Raw genomic sequence first — 20,416 nt, forward strand, 5'->3', positions numbered from 1 at the left:
CCATCTATTCACACTCTATCTTACAGCAGGTGTCACTGTTTCACTTTAGTTGTTACAGAGTTGTTACCATTCCATTGTCCATCTGTCACAGGTGAGGGTGGTGCTGTTAGCTGATGCCCCTCTGGACAGGCTGTTTGTCCACTCTGGAGGGGAGGACGACCGTGACCGCATGCTACTGGACGACCTGGGCCTGAGCGGGGTGAGACCACACGGTCCAACCACAACAAGACCAGAACATAACCAAAAACACATTCTTAATGTCGGGTTGGAACCAAAAATTATTTTCCAATTATTCCTTTTTGAACTGAACCATCATTTTCCGACCAGCAAAATAATGTTCGGAACCGGTTCGAACCCCAAAAAAGTAATGGTTTATATTGTTCTTTTTTTATTGTTTCACTTTTTCTTCTCCCCAATTTCGTGATATCCATTTGTCCCAATCACTGCAACTCCGGTACGGAGGCCCACCTGTTCCTTTTTAAAGCTCTGAAATCTTAACTTCTTGCGTCGAGCCCATCCCGGATCCGGGATCGTGACTACAGCCTCAAGTCCATTACCATAACGCAACGTTAACTATTCATGAAAATCGCAAATGAAATGAAATCAATATGCTAGCTCTCAAGCTTAGCCTTTTGTTAACAACACTGTCATCTCAGATTTTCAAAAATATGCTTCTCAACCATAGCAAAACAAGCATTTGTGTAACAGCATTGATAGTTAGCATAGCATTTAGCGTTAGCATTCAGCAGGCAACATTTTCACAAAAACCAGAAAAGCATTCAAATAAAATCATTTACCTTTGAAGAACTTCGGATGTTTTCAATGAGGAGACTCTCAGTTAGATAGCAAATGTTCAGTTTTTCCTGAAAGATTATTTGTTTAGGAGAAATCGCTCCATTTTGTGCGTCACGTTTAGCTACGAAAAAAACCTGTATCCAGGATTGTGTAAATCTATCCGCAAGCTCATTAGCATAACACAACGTGAACTATTTATGAAAATCGCAAATGAAATGAAATCAATATGCTAGCTCTCAAGCTTAGCCTTTTGTTAACAACACTGTCATCTCTGATTTTCAAAAATATGCTTCTCAACCATAGCAAAACAAGCATTTGTGTAACAGTATTGATAGCTATTGATAGCTAGCGTAGCATTTAGCGTTAGCATTCAGCAGGCAACATTTTCACAAAAACCAGAAAAGCATTCAAATAAAATCATTTACCTTTGAAGAACTTTGGATGTTTTCAATGAGGAGACTCTCAGTTAGATAGCAAATGTTTAGTTTTTCCTGAAAGATTATTTGTGCAGGAGAAATCGCTCCGTTTTCTGCGTCATGTTTGGCTACCAAAAAAAAATGAAAATTCAGTCATCAAAACGCCAAACTTTTTTCCAAATTAACTCCATAATATCGACTGAAACATGGTAAACGTTGTTTAGAATCAATCCTCAAGGTGTTTTTCACATATCTCTTCATGATATATCGTTCGTGGAAGTCTCCTCTCTCCTCTCAATCACTGGATGACTGCGTGCAGCTTGTAGATTACGCAGCAATTTCAACAAAGGACACCGGGCGGACACCTGGTAAATGTAGTCTCTTATGGCCAATCTTCCAATGATATGCCTACAAATACGTCACAATGCTGCAGACACCTTGGGGAAACGATAGAAAGGGCAGGCTCATTCCTGGCTCATTCACAGCCATATAAGGAGACATTGGAAAACAGAGCCTCAAAAATCCTGCTCATTTCCTGTTTGAAGTGTCATCTTGGTTTCGCCTGTAGCATCATTTCTGGGGCACTCACAGATAATATCTTTGCAGTTTTGGAAACGTCAGAGTTTTTTCTTTCCAAAGCTGTCAATTATATGCATAGTCGAGCATCTTTTTGTGACAAAATATTGCACTTAAAATGGGCACATTTTTTTTATCCAATAATGAAATAGCGCCCCCATAGCTTTAACAGGTTAATTTGTATTTTTGTTGGGTAGCTTAATATTAAATGACATAATCAATCAGTGGGGATAGAGCAGTTTACTATGGAGTGGGCAAGCTATAGTTGTTTACATGCATTGGACAGACAAGAGTAGGGCGTGAGATGCTAATGAAATTTTGCAGGTGAGGAGAGTATGAGAAAGGGTGGAGGAGGAGGCTTGAAGCGCTGGGCATCTTGTTATGACATGCATTATCTGAATTAAGTCCACAGAATTATACCTAGGAGGAGCGGCTCCTATGAAGGAATAAATCCAATGTGAAACGTACTATAGTATCCTTAACTAGCATTGAAAAAGTTAATCCATTATTCTCTAATTAGAAATCTCTCTCCCTAATCTCTGAATCACGCTTGTAACATCACTAGGCTACAATAGCCTATGCTTCAGTGGGGGAGGTACCCTACACACACACACACACTGGCAAAGAATTTCAGCAGTCAGGCCAGGCAGACGCTGGAATATACATTTTTGAGTGATAGTGAGAGCTTTGCATGGGCATTTTGTTGCTTCTTTTTGTGGGACTGGAAAAAAATTCCTGGAACGTAAAATAATGTTATTAACCTGTTTCCATGCTTTTAAAAGAATGGTTCAGTTTCGGTTGAGTATAGATCACTTTCATTCTTTATTCTGATTCTGTTCTTCGTAAAACATTTTTTTTAACGGATTTCGGTTCTATCTCCTGAACCGGTTCCAACCCCTGCTTGATATAAACATTTGTGTTTGTGGTTTGTTAACGACTGTGTTCGTGTTAAATTATCTTTGTGGTCATGTTTGTGTCGACCCCATTGTTTTTGGTCATGGTTGTAGTTGAGTTAAACCCACTGTCTGCGGTCCTATTTGTAGGATGTGGGGGACCATCTGTCTCTGTTCACAGCGGAGGAGGAGATCTTTGCGTTCCAGAGGACCATCTCCAGACTGACCGAGATGCAGACAGAGATGTACTGGACTCAAGGGGACCGCAGTAACACTACATACTCACAGAGAGGATCACAGTAAAGTACCCCCAAAGACCTCACAACAAATGAAGGGGATGGGTAACCAACAGCAACTTCTCTTTTAGACTGAAGTATAATATAACCAGCAAGAACACCTCATAAAACACAAACAATTGGTACAGTAGGGCTCAATCAATTATATCCCTTTAGACTGGAGTATAACGTGACAAGCTAAAACACCTCGCAACAGACAGTCAGTCAGAGAGATAGAGGACTTTTGTTTTAGCAAGTAGTCAACTGGGTGGGACTTCTTATGGGTTAGGGAAGGATCACATGATTCCATCCAGGTCACCAGGAGGGATCAGCCAATTAATTATACTTGTGAGGAAACATTTCATAACTGCAGGTGGCAGTAAATCGCCAACCTTGTATTTATACTTGTTCAAACAACCCACTCTAGGTGGCAGTGTGCACCCTTTCAGTTTTTTTTGCCAACTCATAAAAGTAATAGAAGAAGATTGACTACTTAAAAATGGAGATGCCCTCAATGGCACTCCCCATGCTGTCACAGATGCCATACTGGGACATACAACGATGCAAAGTCTATGGAACTAACCAATAAACACTCAAAATTTATTGACCTATCTCCCTCACGTACTTTAAAGGGAACTGACGGGAACAAGAGAAACTCATTCATGTCCCATATTAGTCTTCCTAAAACATACATGGAGAACAGAGGGAGGCATAGCTACTTATAAACTGGGTGGTTCGAGCAATGAATGCTGATTTGGCTGACAGCCGTGATATATCAGACCATATACCATGGGTATGACAAAACATGTATTTTTACTGCTCTAATTACATTGGTAAGCAGTTTATAATAGCAATGAGGCACCTCGGGGGTTTGTGCTATATTGCCAATATACCACAGCTGAGGCCGGTGTTCAGGCACTCCGTGTTGCATCGTACGTAAGAACAGTCCTTAGCCGTGGTATATTGGCCATATACCACACCCCCTCTGGCCTTATTGCTTAATTAGCTAATTAAGCAATAAGGGGCGACACATCATCAGTATGCGCTGAAGGGATGGAAATATGAACTGAACATCTTGGTGGATAGCTACCGCCCCCCTATGGTTGGGTTTGAACTGTGCCACTAAAAAATATAAAATGAAGTGCTGTACATGTAATTACAAAATACATAGATCAAGGAAGAAATAGCAGTGAGTATACATGAGGTATGTAGCCAGCCATCTGCCCTGTAAAAATGCTAAATGTAATGTATTTGTGCCTACTGTGTAATAAACCATGCAGTAGAATCTAAAGGTGAAGAGAAAGGTGTCTTGAGCCTTTTCAAGGATGAAACTGCAAAGGAAAAACATACATTATTACTTAACTATTTGTCTTAGGAAATGTTAGATGTGTTGGATGATTTCAGAAAGCAAAAGCTGCACACTAGTAGCTCTAACAGTGTTGTGTTCGAGACCACCTAAAGCCCGATTCAAGACCGGGAGGGGGGAAAGACTGGGAGGGGGACAAGGGGTCTGAGGCAAAAAGCCAGAGACCAGAAAAGTCCAATTCAAGACCATGATTGTAATTTTGTCAAATCACCACCATAATAAGAGTTCAAAATGTCCAGTATTTCTGGGTTCATATTTCAGAACAAGAAATGAATTCTTTAGACATTCAGAATAGTGAAAAAATGCATGCTAAAGGAGAAAATAAAGCCACTCTACAAATTGTTACTAACCCAAACAGTGGGGAACAATGGGCTTTATATGCCTTCAGAGAAGGGCTAAGGATTTCTAAAATAATGATTATAATAGTATAACAATAATAATTATATTATTATTTTCAATGATGTTCTGATTTAATCTCTTCAATTTTTGTTGGAAAGGGTTGGAGTGACAGTGGAATCAACCAATTGCATTTTGACTTAATGAGTGGAACTGTATTTACAAAAACATATGGAAACTTCTGCCTTCTTGAAGGCCAAAAGGTTACTGTGCAATAGCGAGCAGTAGTTTTCCCTAGCTAGCTTTTGTTGTTGGCTAGTTTGCAGCAGGTGTTGTCGAAGAGGATGTTGTTGCTAATTTGTTAACTTCTTGTTGGAAGTTATTCTTGAAAAGGGAGAAGCTAAATTTCAAATGATCATCTGGTGAGTGGAACTGTGTTTTTTCTTATTGCAGTGGTGTTAGCCATGTTTTTCTTATTGCAGTGGTGTTAGCCATGTTTTTTCTTATTGCAGTGGTGTTAGCCATGTTTTTTTTTATTGCAGTGGTGTTAGCCATCTCTTTGATGTGTGTGAAACATTGTTGCATTTAAAGTGGAACTGACAACATTTTAGCAACATAAAATCTTTTCATATACACCCCCAGGAAGAATGTCACTTTTTTAAAAATTTCTGACAAGCAACCACTTAGATGTGGTCATTTTCACGTTTTCATAAATTCTTTGACTGTTTGGGAATTACATATACTAATTCTATAGCAATCTAGATTGGGAAAGTGGTGGCGCGTTTGGACATTTAATAGACACTGCAGTGAATAAAACATCTGTCGTCCAGGACCAGTCTACACCGACCAGTGCGCTATAGCAAATCTAGGCTACAGTAGGCCTTTATACAAACAAGTCATTTGCTACACGGGCCTCCCATCATTCACTTTGAACCTTACTGTGTGTTTACAGGCAGTAGCAACAGCACGACTTTACACCATTGGAAACCATTCACCAAAAGACACAACATTCATTTAAATGATTTCTGCAAATATCTAAAGACCACGGGAGTCCTCTTACATTTGGGAACTTTACAGTTCTATTGATAAAACAACCATGGTAAGGTAGGCTATCTTTCCCTCAGTTATGCACATCAACAACAACAATAACTAATGCTAGCCAGAGCAAGATTCACTAAAATCTAACAAAGGACATGAGATAAATCCCCTCAAACTTTTTCAGCTAGTTGGCCATCAAAATTGCACTGATAAACGATAGAGATTTGTAGCCTCCTCGTCCTTCTGCAGCTTGCCTGCCAATGCATGCTTATCCCAACCAAGCACCCAAGCTAACTGGCTAAAGTTGACTAGCTTCCTAGCTAGCTACTTCCAGACACAAATGAGAGAACACCTCACTCTAACCATTTTACTAGCCGTAGCAGAGCTGGTTAGGTTGTTTACATGTTATCTAGAGCGTTTTTGACAAACTATTACTTTTTTTGTCTACGTTTACTGACACCGGTTGTATTCCGCGGGTGTTGCGTGTTCATGAATTCATCAGTTGCTCTGGCACACTCAGATGAGAGTGTTCTGAAATTGGAGTAGAGAGCCAGAGTGAATTTGTGAACACAAAAGAGATATGCTAACTGGATAACAGTAGTTCAGGTCCTTGCTAACTAACCAAATGACACCTGAATCTCCAGATGTGTATAGCCACCGAATAACAATATGAGGGGAAAAAGTCAGTCATTCACCCACTCCTCCAATGGCATGACTTCTATCTAGCTAACGTTAGGTTCCTGTGTTTTTAGCTTGCTACATAAATAGATAAGCTTGCCTATTAGCCACGTTATGACTGACTTGTGATCATTTCCCTTGCTAATTTGATTGTATTGACATTTCCAGCTTTAGTTACATTTGTCCGTTTTTGGAACAGTGCAACCCGAATGGAGGCAGCAAACAATGTAGCAGGCCAGCTGGGATTTACAACCTGATAGTAATATTTTTTTGGACTCCAAAGAAATGTATTGGTGAATTATATTAATCATGCATTGAATGGCATCCATCTATTTAGACAACAATGTCTTAGTGTACATCATGGAACGTTGAGTCACATAGAACCTATGTTTAAAACCTCTCATAAAGTTGGTTTTGTAGCATACACTGGGAATTTGATATTTTGGGCTGATATTATGATTGTTTGTTTCATATCTGCAAAGTAGTTAAAACGCTGTCAGTTCCACCTTAAACTTTAGGTCGCTGGTTACTTTGCGTGCTAAATGTGAAATGTTTTTTGCACTGAGAAGTAATAGTTGTACATTTCGATTGGGAAATACTGTTTTTGTATTCTTATGAATGGGACCTACTGGCTCATTATGTCAGAGTTTATAGACTGCTGATCCTTTAACATCATGCTGTGTGTCACTGCTGTCTTTCCATCGGCCCTATGCAGTGGTGTAGTGGTGCCTAGAGAAGTGGGTATACTGTAATTTTGCCAAAAGGTTCCCAAACAGCCCACCCAGCGAAGGCAAGGCACCCTGTGTGAAAAAAACAATGTTTTCCTATGGTTTGTATGAGTTTTCCTATAGATTTTTCAAATGTTCACTCTCAAAATCCCACTACAGAAATGTGATGGTCTAAGTCCACAACAATGCTTAAACCACATCTGTTGGGTGGATCTGTTAGGGCCTTGCTCCCCAGGGGGTGGGCCTCTGTCCACCCAGGCCCATCCATGTCTATGCCCCTGATGCAAACAGCACATGATGACAAATGCGCATCACAAATAGCCTACTAACCAACACTTCGGACTAAAGGGAAGGGATTAAGAAGCGGATATAGGCAATGCCCACTGAATAATGCCCACTGACAACAAAGTGGGTATATGGCGTATACCTGCGTATAGCCTCCACTACACCACTGGCCCTTTTTTGTGTTTTACAAAAAGTGCACTGTCCTACATGAGTGCGCTGGTATTATGGTTGCTGTCCTTTCAGAATCACCAACCTGTCACACACTGAAGGCCTATTAGGTTCACCACTGAAGGCCTAGGTCCAATAGGTTCACCACGGTACTAACCTGTCACACACTGAAGGCCTAGGTCCAATAGGTTCACCACTGAAGGCCTAGGTCCAATAGGTTCACCACTGTACTAACCTGTCACACACTGAGGGCCTAGGTCCAATAGGTTCACCACTGAAGACCTAGGTCCAATAGGTTCACACACTGAGGGCCTAGGTCCAATACGTTCACCACTGAAGGCCTAGGTCCAATAGGTTCACACACTGAAGGCCTAGGTCCAATGGGTTAACCACTGAATGCCTGGGTCCAATAGGTTCACCACTGTACTAACCTGTCACACACTGAGGGTCTAGGCCCAATAGGTTCACCACTGAAGGCCTAGGTCCAATGCGTTCACCACTGAAGGCCTAGGTCCAATAGGTTCACCACTCAAGGCCTAGGTCCAATAGGTTCACCACTGTACTAACCTGTCACACACTGAGGGCCTAGGTCCAATACGTTCACCACTGAAGGCCTAGGTCCAATAGGTTCACCACTGAATGCCTAGGTCCAACAGGTTCACCACTGAATGCCTAGGTCCAATAGGTTCACCACTGAATGCCTAGGTCCAATGGGTTCACCACTGAAGGCCTAGGTCCAATAGGTTCACCACTGTACTAACCTGTCACACACTGAGGGCCTAGGTCCAATAGGTTCACCACTGAAGGCCTAGGTCCAATAGGTTCACCACTGAAGGCCTAGGTCCAATAGGTTCACCACTGAAGACCTAGGTTCAATAGGTTCACCACTGAAGGCCCAGGTCCAATAGGTTCACCATTGAATGCCTAGATCCAATAGGTCCACCACTGAATGCCTAGATCCAATAGGTTCACCACTGAAGGCCTAGGTCCAATGGGTTCACCACTGTACTAACCTGTCACACTGAATGCCTATAGGTTGAATGCCCAGTCATACTCATATCTCAGACATAAATTACTGCAATTTAAGACCATCCATAGAATGTACTATATGCCAGTGAAACTGAATATCATGCACACAGAAATGTAATTATTCTGATGGATGTGTAAAACACAAAAGGGAACATATTAGCATACGGTATGGTCTTGTGAAGGCTGGCTGAATTCTGGATAAGAGTATGTTATTTTATCTCAGCATGTCTACAGATTCTCCCTTCTCCCTGTTTTTGTCTGCTTGGAAATGTTGATTACTGGAGACTGAAAACACTGACCAAGCATTTATAGCAGCTAAGAAATGCATTGCCATTAATTGGAAGGTTGGTTATCCTCCCACAATGTCAAGTTATGTATCACTAGATTTGATTTATTACAAGGTGAAGGGTATACTCTGCAACTTTCATAAGGTCCGTGTGTGTTATATGGAATACAGTACGACAAAAGGAGTCTGTATTGAAAACATGCTCACATCAGGGGAGATAACTATTTAGGCAATCCCTAGCTGCTGGGCTGCTCAGTCCTGGCCCTGGTGGTCTGCCATCCTGTTGGTTGTCACTCTGGCCTTGGCTGAACACACCTGAAAACGATAATTAATGTTTCACTAAGATCCTAAAGCTGAGTGGGGTGTGATTTTTAATTTAACCCTTATTTTACGAAGTAAGTTGACTGAGAACACATTTTCATTTACATTAACAACCTGGGGAAAAGTTACAGGGGAGAGGAGGGGGATAATGAGTCAATTGTAAACTGGGGATGATTAGGTAACTGTGATGGCATAAGGTACAGAATGGGAATTTAGCCAGAACACCAGGGTTAACACCCCTACTCTTACAATAAGTGCCATGAGATCTTTTAGTGACCACAAAGAGTCAGGACACCCATTTAATGTCCCATCTGAAAGACAGCACCCCACACAGGGCAATCTCCCCAATCACTGCCCTGGGGCATTGGGATTTTTTTTTTGACTAGAGGAAAGGGTGCCTCCTACTGGCCCTCCAACACCACTTCCAGCAGCATCTGGTCTCCCATCTAGGGATTGACCAGGACCAACCCTGCTCAGCTTCAGAAGCAAGCCAGCAGTGGGATATGCTGCTGGCCTAAGTGGCACCACTGACTACAACACTGAGCTCAGATGCAATATTTTATTCACCATTGTGTGTTGGATATATATTGATTGTGTTAGATGCCACAGTCTATTCAAATGGTCAAACAGGTTACTGCCGGTATGGCTTCAACACAGAGCTGAAGCAAAAAACCCACTGAAACACTGAGCTGATGTTTAACGTTTTACCACAAGATGGCAACAAAGGGTAAGTGATGACCAAGAGGTTTGTTATTATTGCTTCTAATGACGTCATCCAGTTTTAGTTTTTTTTATTTAACTAGGCAAGTCAGTTAAGAACAAATTCTTATTTACAATGACGGATTAACCCAGCCAAACCCTAACCCAGACGACACTGGGCCAATTCTGCACAACCCTATGGGACTCCCAATCATGGCCAGTTGTAATACAGCCTGGAATCAAACCAGGGTCTGTAGTGACACCTCTAGCACTGAGATGCAGTGCCTTAGACTGCTGCGACATGGGAGCCCAAAATAATGCGACGATACAATGATGTTATCTCTGTCATTCTCCATGGTAGGCCTCTGCAGTAGACCTGTGACCCCTATAACACACTGCAACAAGAGCAAGCGAACTAACGGCTCCCTACTGTGCAGACAACTATCCTGTTGATGTGTTAGCTCTTTTAGGGACACTGAATGGAAGTCTTTGCTGAGCTGAAGTAACAGGACACATCACATAGATTAGATATACTATCTCTTACCAGCTCTCTGGTAAGTATCAAAACGCCACTGGACGTGTGTGTGTGTCAGTTTGTTAGCTGTAAGTTCCAGTCTATTCCACCCATAGAGATAGATATAGAGCTCTAGTGTCCAAAAGCCTGTTTTAGCATGGACAGTGCCATTGAACACTTTCACCATTTGGAAGTAGTCACCTGTGTGGGACTTCCTATGGGTTAGGGAAGGATCACATGATTCCATCCAGGTCACCAGGAGGGATCAGCCAATTAATTATACTTGTGAGGAAACATTTCATAACTGCAGGTGGCAGTAAATCGCCAACCTTGTATTTATACCTGTTCAAACAACACACTCTAGGTGGCAGTGTGCACACTTTCAGTTTGTTTACGACTCAGAAGAAGTAGAAGAAGAACATTTGTGTCACGCCCTGGTCGAAGTATTTTGTGTTTATCTTCATGTTTGGGTCAGGCCAGGGTGTGGCATGGGGTTTTTGTATTGTGGTGTGTTTTGTCTTGGGGTTTTGGTATGTATTGGGATTGTAGCTAGTGGGGTGATCTAGCAAAGTCTATGGCTGTCTGGAGTGGTTCTCAATCAGAGGCAGGTGTTTATCGTTGTCTCTGATTGGGAACCATATTTAGGCAGCCATATTCTTTGGTTGTTTTGTGGGTGATTGTCCTTAGTGTCTTTGTTCCTGTCTATGTGTTAGTTGACACAAGTATAGGCTGTTTCGGTTTTCGTTACGTTTATTGTTTTATAGTGTTTGTATTGATTCGTGTTTACGTTTGTTTGATTAAACATGGATCGCAATCTACACGCTGCATTTTGGTCCGATCCTTGTTCCACCTCTTCGTCAGAGGAGGAGATAGAAGAGAGCCGTTACAATTTGACTACTTAAAAATGGAGATGGCGTCAATGGCGCTGTCCATGCTGTCACAGACGACATAATGGGGCAGACACAATGACGTGATGTCTATCGAAGTCTATGATTCCACCATAACTCTCCATTAATGGAAAATCAATCACGGTCTATTCCGAGGGTTCTAATCCAATCAGAGCATTACGCTGTTTGGGAAAACATCAGACACAAACAGAGATGGCCACCCTCCTTTGTGTACATCTTAATTGGATGATTCACGCTGGCACAGAGGGGTGGCCACAGTCCTCTGGTCCTGTGAGCAGGGATCCTGGCCAGTACACAACATTACACTAGCCACTGACTGGTTGTGGTAGGGGACATGATAAAGAGGTGGATGGCACATAGGGGTGGAGGTAGGGTTTGAGAGAGGGGTTCGGGGGGTTGGAGAGTGAAGTGATCAATATGTGAGGAAGGGGACAGTTTGGAAGCTTTGAGGGTCAGATTATTTGTAGTTACAACTGGATGGTTTTGTGGTCCGGCCCCTCTAATGGGAGCCTATTGGTTCAATAATATAATTAGTGTCACAAGGAAGGTAATGACACAAACAATATTTCAGGTCATCATCGGCATTTGAGGGGTAATGAAGTGTTAGGAACAGTGTGTTCTGGGTGGGGGTGGAGGAGAGAGAGTCACTAATATATCTGATTGAAGTACGTAGGACCCATAGAGTTAGAGGGTTCTAGATGGATAAAACCTGTTTTGGCATGGACATTGCCATTGAGGGTTCCCACCATTTTAAAGTAGTCAACTGGGTGGGACATCCTATGGGTTAAGGAAGGATCACATGATTCCATCCAGGTCACCAGGAAGGATCAGCCAATGAATTATACCTGTGAGAAAACACTAGGTGGCAGTATGCACCCTTTCAGTTTGTTTGCCAACTCATAGAAGTAGTCAAATGAAATGGACTACTTCAGAATGGAGATTACACACACAGATGCCATTTTATGTTTACCTTTATTTAACTAGGCAAGTCAGTTAAGAACAAATTCTTACAATGACGGCCTACACCGGCCAAACCCGGACGACACTGGCCCAATTGTGAGCCGCTCTATGGGACTCCCAATCACGACTGGTTGTGATACAGCCTGAATTTGAACCAGTGTCTGTAGTGACGCCTCAAGCACTGAAATGCAGTGCCTTAGACCGCTGTACCACTCGGGAGCCCAAAATAATGCGACGATACAATGATGTTATCTCTATCATTCTCCATGGTAGGCCTCTGCAGTAGACCTGTGACCCCTATAACACACTGCAACAAGAGCAAGCGAATGAATGGCTCCCTACTGTGCAGACAACTATCCTGTTGATGTGTTCACTCTTTTAGGGACACTGAATGGAAGTCTTTGCTGAGCTGGTTCCTGTGATGTGGTGAGTGACATCAGAGTTCACAGCAGGTGGGGATAGATTAAAGTGACAGGAGCACTTCAAACAGCTATACATGTTCTTGGCCTGAAATGACACATCTGACAATGCTGTGGTGTGATCATTATAAATATACCCCTGAAGGATGACACTGTTTTCAATTCAAGCAGCAAGACTACCTGTCACACCTTTTCTCTCGCTCAGTGCTCTCTCTCTTTTACACTGTCCTCTTACAGAAGCATTCATTCATCCACCTCCTGTGTCCCTTTCCTCTCTCTGATGCCTAAAAACATTGTGCCAAGTTAGGTCGGGCCATTTCAGACTGTTAGGAGCTCCAGGTGATTGGTACAGCCTTAGGACCTAGGTGACATCACCCCGCAGTTAACCCTCCACTGCAGCAGCTATTCACAGGCACCAAACTGCTGGATCAGCCATTCCTCTTTATATAGTTGGGACAGGAGGAACAAAGAGGGACTGTGTGTGTGTGTTCTTGTGTTCGTTTTGTATGCATGTGTATCTATTTCCTTTGTGATCATAATAAATGAAATAGTGTGGATGTTTTCCATGTGAAATTCAAAGCCATAACTACACAAGTAATGCCTTGCAGGATGTGTGCGTGTTTTCTCTGAACTATTATATCGTATCGTATTTATCCAGTCATAATAAATACCAACCGTTCCAAGAATTCATTGATGAAAACAGCGCAGTTCGCACAGGTGGAACACGATCATTTCTGTACAGATTACAGAAATCGAGACCGCGTGTCCCTGCAAGGTGGACCGGCAATTTACACAACATCTTCTCTGGAACAAAGACGTATGTAGGCTGGCTACTGCTGATATTTCCGTACAGACAAGGAGGGAGGTGGTGGGGGAGGGAGATCACTCCGAAGCATCACTTTACAGAATGGAGAACTGTATAGGATTTATACCCTTATCTCTTGATTATAACTGGAATGACGTCATATGTTTGAAGGGGGCGTGTTCTGCGCGCGCTGTCGAGATTGATTGGCACCCATGCTCACGGATTAAAGGGACAAGTGATAGACTTTTTAAAATTACTCAACTTGACTGAGAGACTTTCATTGACATATTTGATAGAATGCATGACATGTGCATGTCATGAACGAAGTTTAATACCCAACACAAGGAATATAAACACACCTGCTGATATTTGCCTATGTTGTTACACATGTGTATGTCAGTTGTTAAATTGTAATAGTGTGCTACAGATGAAGTGGCAGCAATAATATATGTCAACAATATGTATAAATGATTGTCCTAATGTAGCCTGTGTCATTAGCTTATGAATTGTAAACATTTCCAGAAGGAGCAATACAATTACTTGGAATTAAATATGAATGTCCTCTGTCCAACTTTGAATATTCTTTGTGTTCTTATCGGTGTAAAATAATATTTTGACGATCTGTCTGTCTATTTCTGTATCCTTCCACACACTGCTTGCCTTGACATGCCTGTGCGCCCCAACTGGAGGTTAGTGACGTCTTGATTGGGGAGAATGGGCTCGTGGTAATGGCTGGAGCGGCATTGGAATTGGTGGAATGGTATCAAATATCATACATGGTTTCCATGTGTTTGATGCCATTCCATTTGCTCCGTTCCAGCCGTTTTTATGAACCGTCCTCCCCTCAGCAGCCTCCACTGCTTTAGTGCACACATGCTGTAGACTGCTTAGGAGCAGTGTCTCTTTAAAGGGCGATCTCGTATACTGAATCCAGGGGGCTTGCCTTTTCAGTGGGGGTGGCAACGTTACTAGCCTATTGCTGCTGTTGCTGTATAACTTCGAGCTTGTTGAGGGCTGTCTTAAGACGGAATATGCTAAGCAGATAGGTTAGTGTTTATGTGTGCTGCTGGAGAGATAGGCTACTGTAACTGAGAGTGAGGTGGCGTTTCGTTTTCCATACCAACTGTGCTGCGTGGTCAGTAGAGGCGACGTTGAATAGACAGATATAATTTTCGGTTATTCCTTTCCTTTTCGTTTTTCTGTCGACACTGACAACAAACGCAGGTTTCCTGTGTGCAGTCTGGTAGTAGAAAGGACTTGGAAGCGAAAGGGAGTTTGTTCAAATGGCAGAAATGACAATTGGAATAGAACTATGCGGTAATTAATCGCTGGTGTTGCAGCCATCTAATTCACCATAGCGCGGTTATCCGTGGCAGCCCTGAACGTAGAGGGGGCTGCACTGTGTCCTGGCCACAGCTTCACTTTCACGGTGGCAATAGGTGTATTCAGTTATTTTGGATCAGTGCGGGATTTGATCTTGAACGTGCAAGGAAGGAACGCGTAACCGCTTATTGATGAACGAACCCGTGGTACACCGTTTATAATTTACTCGTGAACCGAACTGTACACACTATACTGTTATTATTACAATTTCTCCAGTCGAGGAGAAATACTATGAATATGCAGCAACCCGTTTTGAACTGTTGCGATTGTCAAACGTGAAGTAGCTGTGGCTTGCTTTTTGAGCCAAGGAGAATAGCCATAGTTTACCAGTTATGGTGTTAATACATTTATAATAGTCCACGACATTCTACGTTTTAAATCCACCCTGAACAGCATATTGGTGCTCTTTTTTAATACGGAGGATTTAATTTATAATTTCGCGCTGAGTTTGCAGTGACCCTTGGGGACTGCTGGTCTGGAATAGCAACAAAGGACGGGGGCGTGCATTCATGGAATGCAACTTTGACAGCTCTCCACTACTTATCTACTGACTTTATCAGCGGGCAACGGGGACGAACTAGTAATTGAAGGAGAGATGGCCGAGACCCCAACTCCCAGTCCTCTCCATGAGTTGGACGTGGCCATAGACCCAGACTTCGAGCCACAAAAACGGCCAAGATCGTGCACCTGGCCGTTGCCCCGACCCGAGTCCAATGCGGGGAAACCAGAAAGCAACGACACTGACATTATACCCGAAGAAGAGGATGATGAAGAGGAACAACATGCCACTTCCATGGCCATCAACGTCAATGGCACCAGCGTGGGAGCAGACCACCAGAACAGCAACAGCCCTACGGCCGAAGGACTGCTGTCTGGACAGGAGAACGGAGGCTCCCCGCTCTCCTCCCACTCCCCCACGACCACTTCGGGCGCACTCGGTACCAGCGGCCCGGGTTCGCAGACTCAACGGAAGTCTTCGTCGCGCAGGAACGCGTGGGGGAATCTATCATATGCTGACCTGATTACCAAAGCCATAGAGAGCACGCCGGACAAGAGATTGACTCTGTCTCAGATTTATGACTGGATGGTGAGATGTGTGCCGTACTTCAAAGACAAAGGCGACAGCAACAGTTCGGCTGGGTGGAAGGTAAGCGACAAAACGCTCTCCTCCTCTCTTCTACCCCACCCTCATTCAATCCCCCCACCTCCCACCCACTATAATCAAAACTACAACAATAACAAGAAACACATGGGTCTTGAAAATGTGTACTTCTGGATGTTCCCTTTGTTTATAAACACACACACACACATACACACATTCTCTCCCTCTTTTGGAATTAGGCATGACTCAACTTCGAGTGTAGCCTATCTATACTGTCACGTGGAGTGGGACACACACACACACACAAATGGTCAACTTTGTAGCAGCCAGTCAGTCTATAGGCCTACTCTGTAACCTATTTAGAATGACTATGCCAAAATATTGATACAATTACATAAATCATAGAATGTACAGTCCTACAATTAATCCCAACTTCAGAGTAAAGAACAAACATTGCTGGTCGCCAGAAGTGGTTCAACTGTCAGATCAGAATGAGCTATTTATGCGCTCTACAAGTGAATGTAGGCCTATCAGGGCAGTCCCTGTGTAAAGTCCTATATTTGTTATGTAGGCCTAAACCTCAGGAATTAGCATATCTCTTGGGTCAGGTAGGATACTGTACTGCCAATGTTGTTCATAATGCAGTTGGGGAATTACATAACGACTTGGGATGCCGCCAGGTCGGGTGAACAGCCGGGAGTAAGACTACCTTCAAAGGGAATGTAACCCCTAACCCTCGCCAGGAACGAGGCATAGGACATATGGGCCCCAGGCCTGGGGAGAGAGTGAGGGGGTGTGTGGGGCTAAAGAGCATAGGTCACGGATCGGATCTCACTGCGTCAGGGCCCCGGCCCTGCGGACTTGTCTCGTTGGCCGAAAAGGCCATCAGTTATCAGGCGGGGATGAGTTATCTGTGCTCCTGTGGCGGTTGGGTGGGCTGCTGAAACATGCGCTGTAGGGGAGGGACCAGACAGGCTGTGTTCATTTGCCACCCTGCGGGGCTGATGGCCAAGGAATTTGGGGCATGGATGGTCAGGCGGGTGGGGTGCTCATGTTTCAGTGCCTGATAAAAAAATATGGAAAAGGCAGGATGCCGGAGCATAGATGTTGTTACCACATTCCCATGGCTATGCCTTTTATAGTTCTGTCATTACACGTTTTGATCACAGACTCCAGCTGTTGCAGCTTTTGAAATGTTTTGATGTGTCGATTAGCTTTTAAGGGGGGATCTGTGTTAATCTGACCTGTTCATTTTAGAATAGCCTATAGTAGCCCACAGAAAACACAGCCAATGACAGCCACAATTTATGACAGAGAGCTCTTGGCCTGCTATAACCAGCGTTCGCTAAGCGCCACAAAGTCCCACAGGCGCGTTCCCGAGTTCTTAGGAGCAGGCAAGCTATATCAGGCCAATGCAATAAGACAACCAACGCCACCAGCTTTAAGGTATCAACATGGCATGGCTACTGACAACCAATGAAACCAGAGAAGAGCTTTAGTGGCAGGTGTTCACAAGGCCCTATAGCAACCGTGGTGTTCTCACAGACCTGCTTTCAGTTTGTGATTTCACTCTCAGAAACTCTTGGGTTTCAGGACAGGGTGGTTAGTTTGTCAGCTTAGGTTTCATACATGTGCAGTGGGAAAGCTGGCTTTGTTGAGTAGATTTGCTCAGCAAATCCTAGTAATCCCTGTGGGTTCCTCTCCTCTCACTGACTGACCTCACCCAGGACGCTCTGGGTCACCTCTTATGACCTGCTCTTGACACATGCCTATGCCTAGCACCACAAAACATAGCTGCATTATATAGATATCCAATCAATCACAATCATAATACATCTTCAGTTTAGCGCAATCAAGAGTGAGTGAAATGTGTGCAATCAAGAGTGCTGTTGAAATGTGTGCTAAGAGTAGCTGTGGTATGAGAGAGAGAGACCAAAATAGGACCTCTAGTGCAGTTAAGCTTGTGTGTGTGTATACCTTTCTCTGTGTGTGCGTATTCCTTTGTGTGTGTGGTTAAGTTGTCTGTGTGTACCTCTGTGCGTGTTAGCACCTCAGTGTGTGGTTAGGGAGTGTGTGTTCCTGGGGCTGCTCCAGTGAACTTTGGGCCTCTGTGTTAATTAATCCTGATGCTACAGGCAGCTCAGCTCAGAGTCCAGCCCCCCTTGACAGCTGCAGAACAGAGCCCAAGTCTCAGGCTCAGTTATGTCACTGACGATGCAGGGATGTAAATACACACACACACACACACACACACACACACACACACACACACACACACACACACACACACACACACACACACACACACACACACACACACACACACAGTGTTGTTTAATAAACACACGCATGAAGACTCACATATACACATAAATGTACATAAGGAAATCCTCCCAATCTTGCTGTTGTTACATGGGTACTGTGTAGAACATTCCAGAACACACAGACAGGCACAGACGCATCTGTTCATTATCTTTAACACACCTCACACACACTCACCCAGTCTCCCCTTTCAAGGATGAGTTTGTGTGTGTAGAGAATCATTATTTTATGAGAAATGTAACTATAATTAATTCTTTCATTTGTTCAAATTCATTTATTACTGTGTTATTACATTATATTAGACTGTTATTACACTATATTAGACTGCTATTACAGTACATTAGACTTCCCCAGGCCCCAGGTAGCAACTGTCTGCCTTTTGTCTCTGTTTAGCAATGTTTTAGATTTGTCCCTGTCTACCACCAGCACCTCCATCCCTCCCCTCCCCTCCCCTCCCGTGTCTGTCTTTGACCGCAGCCCTGCCCAACTCCAACACTCCCCTCCCTTGTCTGTCCTTGACCGCAGCCCTGCCCACCTCCAACACTCCCCTCCCTTGTCTGTCCTTGACCGCAGAACCTGCCCACCTCCAACACTCCCCTCCCTTGTCTGTACTTGACCGCAGCCCTGCCCACCTCCAACACTCCCCTCCCTTGTCTGTCCTTGACCGCACCCCTGCCCACCTCTAACACTCCCCTCCCTTGTCTGTCCTTGACCGCAGCCCTGCCCACCTCCAACACTCCCCTCCCTTGTCTGTCCTTGACCGCAGCCCTGCCCACCTCCAACACTCCCTCCCTTGTCTGTCCTTGACCGCAGAACCTGCCCACCTCCAACACTCCCCTCCCTTGTCTGTACTTGACCGCAGCCCTGCCCACCTCCAACACTCCCCTCCCTTGTCTGTACTTGACCGCAGCCCTGCCCACCTCCAACACTCCCCTCCCTTGTCTGTCCTTGACCGCACCCCTGCCCACCTCCAACACTCCCCTCCCTTGTCTGTCCTTGACCGCAGCCCTGCCCACCTCCAACACTCCCCTCCCTTGTCTGTCCTTGACCGCAGAACCTGCCCACCTCCAACACTCCCCTCCCTTGTCTGTCCTTGACCGCAGCCCTGCCCACCTCCAACACTCCCCTCCCTTGTCTGTCCTTGACCGCAGAACCTGCCCACCTCCAACCCCCATTTGGTCCGAGGCCGTATATGAAACTGTCACCTTATAAACCAGCAGAGATAGATTGTGATGATCATCTGCATGATGAATGTGTTGATTCACCAGTCTGACAATGATTAGTGGTCTTATCAAGACGGAGGAGGAGGAGGACACTGGGGGGAGAGCGGGATAGAGGGAGGGAGAGAAAGAAAGAAGTGGGCGAACAAATCCATTAAATCAAATCAAATTTGATTTGTTACATGCTCCGTAAACAACGGGTGTAGAATAACAGAATAACGCTTACTTATGGGACCTTCCCAACAATGCAGAGAGAAAAATAAGATAAATAGTAGAAAAAGAATAATGCAAGGAATAAATACACAATGAGTAACGATAACTTGGCTGTATACACGGGGTAACCGTACTGAGTCCATGTGCAGGGTAGATATCCACACTGGACTTTAAAAACTGGAAACCACATATCCTGAGGCCACATCTATTGTAGCTGGGGATTTTAACAGGGTAGATATCTACACTGGACTTTAAAACTGGAAACCACATATCCCGAGGCTGCATTTATTGTAACTGGGGATTTTCACAAAGCAAGTTTGAGGAAAACGCTACTGAAGTTCTATCAACACATTGACTGTAGTACTCACGCTGGGAAAACACTCGACCACTGCTATTCTCTCTTCCAGGATGCCATCAAGGCCCTCCCCCGCCCTCCTTTCGGCAAATCAAATCACAACTCCATTTTGCTCCTCCCTTCCTATAGGCAGAAACTCAAACAGGAAGTACCCGTGCTAAGGTCTATTCAATGCTGGTCTGACCAATCGGAATCCGTGCTTCAAGATTGTTTTGATCACGCGGACTGGGATATGTTCCGGGTTGCCTCGGATAACAACATTGATGTATACACGGACACGGTGACTGAGTTCATCAGGAAGTGTATAGGGGATGTTGTTCCATAGA

At 44.0% G+C, this 20,416-nt stretch overlaps 2 protein-coding genes across 3 annotated transcripts in view; both read left to right on the plus strand.

Moving 5' to 3' along the window:
* The window catches only part of afg1lb (AFG1 like ATPase b), a 47,081-nt gene extending 41,789 nt beyond the window's left edge, over positions 1–5,292 (plus strand). For both annotated transcript variants that reach the window (XM_029676493.2, XM_029676492.2), the window contains exons 12-13: positions 92–199; positions 2,831–5,292. In XM_029676493.2, the coding sequence (XP_029532353.2) occupies positions 92–199; positions 2,831–2,983 (261 nt within the window). In that variant the 3' untranslated portion in view covers positions 2,984–5,292. The remainder of the gene's footprint in view (positions 1–91; positions 200–2,830) is intronic.
* Positions 5,293–14,504: 9,212 nt separating this feature from the next.
* Positions 14,505–20,416, plus strand: part of foxo3b (forkhead box O3b) — an 83,174-nt gene continuing 77,262 nt past the window's right edge. Inside the window, exon 1 of the mRNA XM_065026282.1 lies at positions 14,505–16,025. Within this exon, the coding sequence (XP_064882354.1) occupies positions 15,474–16,025 (552 nt within the window). The 5' untranslated portion in view covers positions 14,505–15,473. The remainder of the gene's footprint in view (positions 16,026–20,416) is intronic.

Source organism: Oncorhynchus nerka, linkage group LG13 (assembly GCF_034236695.1).
Source record: "Oncorhynchus nerka isolate Pitt River linkage group LG13, Oner_Uvic_2.0, whole genome shotgun sequence".
NCBI classification, from domain to species: Eukaryota; Metazoa; Chordata; class Actinopteri; order Salmoniformes; family Salmonidae; genus Oncorhynchus; species Oncorhynchus nerka.